Source organism: Stegastes partitus, unplaced genomic scaffold (genome assembly GCF_000690725.1).
Source record: "Stegastes partitus isolate 25-593 unplaced genomic scaffold, Stegastes_partitus-1.0.2 Scaffold62, whole genome shotgun sequence".
In the NCBI taxonomy this organism is placed as follows: domain Eukaryota; kingdom Metazoa; phylum Chordata; class Actinopteri; family Pomacentridae; genus Stegastes; species Stegastes partitus.
In genome coordinates, this window is record NW_007577793.1 from 85,340 (window position 1) to 89,824 (window position 4,485).

Consider the following 4,485-nt stretch of genomic DNA (forward strand, 5'->3'; position numbering starts at 1 on the left):
TCTACAGTGTTGCTGTTCACAATAAATATTGCTAGCTGCAGCTCAACTCAACTGTAGCCATGCCAGTAATACAGGACACAAACACATTGTGAGCTGTGAGCAGAATGAGTGCGCAAGAGGGCAGTTGGCGTTTTTAAACAACAGCACTGCCGACTCCTCAACTATCTTTGTATGGTGACTCATATCTGTAATTTTTTGTGAATATATAATAGGTTTTTTTTGTTTTGTTTTTTTTAGCAGTTGTCATTGTCAAATGTGTATTTTTAGATTAAAAGAATCCGTTTTTTTAAAACATCTCTTGAGTCTTTACTGAAATGTTTTATTCAGCAAATACTTTTTAAACTGAATGATGAGATCTGGAAAAACAAATAGAAGATAGCCTGGTCCACCTCACAGCTATAACTTTTACCTGCAAGTTATTTAGCTGTCCTCCACTGAGTATGATATGGAATAACACAAGAAAAAAAATAACTAAGAGTAAGGCTGGTTTATGCTTGACGCGTCTGCTTAAGTAAGACTAAATAGAAGGGTGTCTTCCACAGCAAGGGCCAAGAACAAGGTGATTTTGTCTGTCTGACAATGAAAGCAGCTAAACTTTCTCATGAGAGCGAGTGCTTTTTTTGTTGTTGCTTTTTTTTTTTTTAATTATAAAGGTAACATTTGGACTAAATAATGCATAAATATAACTCCAGAATACAGTCCTAATATGAAGAGAAATTATGTGAGAATAAGGTTATCTATGTATGTCAGGAACAATGAAAGTGTCAAATCCAAGAGAGTTATCAGCTTCAATAAGCTCTTCATACATTTTATGAATATATTTGTATATTATTTAATAACTATTATTTCATGAAATCTCCTCTGGACTTTAAGTTGCGGTCTAGATATCCTTATTTCCCTTACTACCATAGATATTTTAGTGAAGAAACAGAAAACCTCATGATTTTAAGATGATTGATTAAACTCCTACAAATTTATATTCCTGCATATTTCGTTCATGAAAATAATCCCTACTTTAAAATGGCACAGCTGGAACTGAACACTGTTGCTTCCCCCAGAATGCATGGAACTATGAAGTCCATGACTCCGATCAAACACTGTTAAAGTAATGTATGCTACACAATGGCAAGCTGTAATATTGCAGTAATTCAGCCATACATATTTAAAATGGAAACCTACACTGAACAAGAATAACGATACCGAGAGTGCCACCCTGCTAGTTGACAGAATTAGTTCCTCGGTTTGTTATGCCTGAAGTCTGAATCTGTGTTTTTGAGGCTGTCATTAGCACACTGCTTTTTTCACTCATAGGGTGTCTTCATGCACATAATGAATATCATATTAAAAACATGATTTTTATCAGAGTCTTTAAACCTAAGTAAAAAAAAAATTAACATTCCTTTCTTCTTCGGTACGCCATACTTTCACAGTAACTGACACAAGACTACATAGGCAGACTTAAGACTTCTCCATCTACACAAACACACCTACTAACCAATTATAAGTAGAACACACCCTCTGGATACAATCGTCTTTCTTTGTGTAACTTTTTTCCCACATTTAATAGAACTCCCCAAAACTGGTCTCTGTTTTGATGTGTGAAATTAGTGAACCACTGTATTATGGAACTGATGATGATTCACTCAGTGAGATGACTCACCTGGGTGCAGATGTTCTCAACTTGAATAGACAAGAATAAATAAATAATTAAAGCATATTCAAGTAAATATATAACAGGGACATGATCATATCTTTTGTGGCTACGCCTCTGCACTGTGATTATAATCACATCACGCTTTAAAATGCCATTTAAGTGTGTGCCAAACTGTCTTAGAACACTGTCATGGGTAAATAAAATTTAATGTGAGTTCTTTGACACCACAGATATTCCAGTGGTTATGCAAAATCTGCAATTGTCAAATATATACAGAAAAATCAATCTTGAGGTTATGTTGAAAGCCCACTATACTCTTTTTGGAATGTAACTTATTGTGAAATTATTTGCGTTTGCAGTTTGGTGTAATTTCTAAACTTGTGTTTCCAGCATTTACTTCCCCGATGTGGTCATAGTGAGGTCGCTTCCTTCCAATATCACACTGTGAAGGCTAAGGTTGTGATATAGGTCTTGTAACTTTATATATTTTATCTAAGATATTCTCTCTGTTCTGCTTCATGCCTTTTCACTCATTATTGAACATCAACAGTCCTGTGCAACTTTCTACTTTCATCCAGTTGCATTCTACCTCAGCAGCTGCAGTGTTGCAAGCTCCATCTGAGGCCAAAATACAGACACAAAATCTCAGCTACCCTCTCTACATAGCACATAAAATCAAATCTTTGTTTGCACAGCTCCTCGCTGCAGGCACAGATGGTCCGCTGATAATGTCAAGAAGGCTTAACATTTGCATCTCATTTTGCAGTTTAAAGAATATATGCTGCAGCTCAAATACTGTTCTTTTTAATTCTACAATTCCATTCAGAAAACCAAGCAATTAAAATAGTACATGTACAGTTACTTTTGTAATCATTCACTGAAGCTTCTGGCAGGATGGACAGTAAATTGACCCCTTCAGTTTTCAGACTTTTCATTCATAGGTGAAGGTGACACTACTTGTTGTCTTATTTCCTCCTCCTAAAAAAAAGCAAACACTTGATATAGCAAAGCAGGTGCTCCTTATTTTCTCTTTAAACTGCTACGACTTTAGCATCACTCTGAAGTAGCCATGCCTGATCTGTGTGGCAGAAACTTCCACTGCTTTTCTCTACGCAATTTTCTGGAAGCATTGGTATGCACTTCCTCCTTTTTTAGACATGTATATTCCAGACAGTGAGTTGGGTAATTGTAGAGAATTACTTTGTCAGCAAGACCAGTTGGAAAATTGTTTGTGTACTGATTAAGGTGACATGCCATCACATGAACCAACAAAGAACAAGGAAGGTGTACTTCCCATGACCACGCCTCCTGAAACTGAATCATTGATAAGGGGAGCTGCACAGTCTGCTGCTGGTCAGTCATCACAGACAGCAAGCTCTGAGTGTGCGGAGATATGGACCATAAAGGTATGAAAACAAACAGCTTTGCACATATTATTCGTCAATAATTACACTTTCAAATATGACATATGCCAGTTTGTAATGTTAAATATTCTTTGCAGTGGACATTGTTTCACGGCAGCAGTGGAGAGCAGCGGATCCTAAAGAAAAGGAGACTTTAAAAAGTCCTGCCAGGAGAGTTGTTATACACCACACCGCCGTGTCGAGCTGCACAGATCTGAGAGAGTGTAAGCGCCAACTTGTCAGCATTCAGAGAGTGCATATGAAAGACAGAGGCTTCGATGACATTGGATATAAGTGAGTAGCCTCTGTTATTCCATGATTGTTAACAAATGCCATTTTGGAGTTTGCAGTTTTGAGTGTACAAAGTGGACACATTTCTTCACTTGTGATATTATATTACACTCAACCAAAAGTTGTTTCTGTATGTTTTAGTTTTCTTGTTGGAGGAGAAGGCACTGTGTTTGAAGGGCGTGGCTGGGGTGTAGTCGGGGCACATGCCAAAGGCAACAACAGTGACTCCCTGGGAATTGCCTTCATGGGCAATTTCAATGGTAAGCAATCTTTTTGTATGTTGCAGCAACAATAAGAGCATAAAAGCAGGGTGAAAAGCTGCAGTTGTTAAGTCAATGATATACATTGGAGATACAAGATACTGCATATATTGATAATGCTACCTCTTTTGATTTCAGATGAAACTCCAAGCGAAAAAGCAATACAAGCAGTCAAAAAGCTGCTGCAGGATGGAGTTTCCCAGGCCTTCTTAGAACCAAAGTTTGACCTGGTTGGACACAAAGATCTAGGAGAGACAGAATGTCCAGGAGATAAGCTTTACCCTGTAATACAACAACTGAAGTAGACGTAAGGCTCACAGCAGAGGTTGTTTTAAAGGAAAACTCTATCACTGCCTTCTACTGCACACAAATCCTCACCAGCTCCTCCTTAATCCCAGATATGAAATAAACAGGGTGATAGGATGTACAGGCTTTACAGATTAAACACTAACTGTCTGATTTGTTTTTGTATTTTTAGCATGAATTTCATCTTAATTAAAGGCGGTTTTACACCATGAAGAGGCTTTACAGCCTGTCAGAGGTTTCTCTAGCAGCAGAGGGAGCCATCAGACGGGATGAGACCAATAGATTCAGCTGTGTACCAGTGCAAAATGCCTAGTTTATACACTGAGACCACCACACTACATTATGGTATAATTTATAGGTTAAAGTGTCTGCTACTTATTATTTGAGAACATTCCTTTATTATGTCATCATAATTTTTAGATGACTAAATTTTAAAGTGCAAAATTACGATATTACAGTGCAATACATTTTACTTAACTAAAGCTTATGTGTGATGTAAACCAACACTCCTATGAATTGAACCTGTTTTGTATTATAAGTGTTTTGGAAATTAAAAAACACTTCAGCAATA

At 37.1% G+C, this 4,485-nt stretch overlaps 1 protein-coding gene across 1 annotated transcript; it reads left to right on the forward strand.

The window, feature by feature from the left end:
- The first annotated feature begins 2,982 nt into the window (after nucleotides 1-2,982).
- Nucleotides 2,983-4,485, forward strand: pglyrp5 (peptidoglycan recognition protein 5). The gene is made up of 4 exons (XM_008275906.1): nucleotides 2,983-3,060; nucleotides 3,156-3,351; nucleotides 3,490-3,608; nucleotides 3,747-4,485. The coding sequence occupies exons 1-4, from the start codon at nucleotides 3,048-3,050 to the stop codon at nucleotides 3,911-3,913; spliced, it is 495 nt and encodes a 164-aa protein (XP_008274128.1). The 5' UTR covers nucleotides 2,983-3,047; the 3' UTR covers nucleotides 3,914-4,485.

Bases quoted from the DNA above. Each gene is read 5' to 3' on its own strand.
- pglyrp5 (XM_008275906.1), top strand. The intron at 3,352-3,489 runs GTGAGTAGCCTC...TGTATGTTTTAG, and splicing joins TTCGATGACATTGGATATAA to TTTTCTTGTTGGAGGAGAAG. The intron at 3,609-3,746 runs GTAAGCAATCTT...TTTTGATTTCAG, and splicing joins CTTCATGGGCAATTTCAATG to ATGAAACTCCAAGCGAAAAA.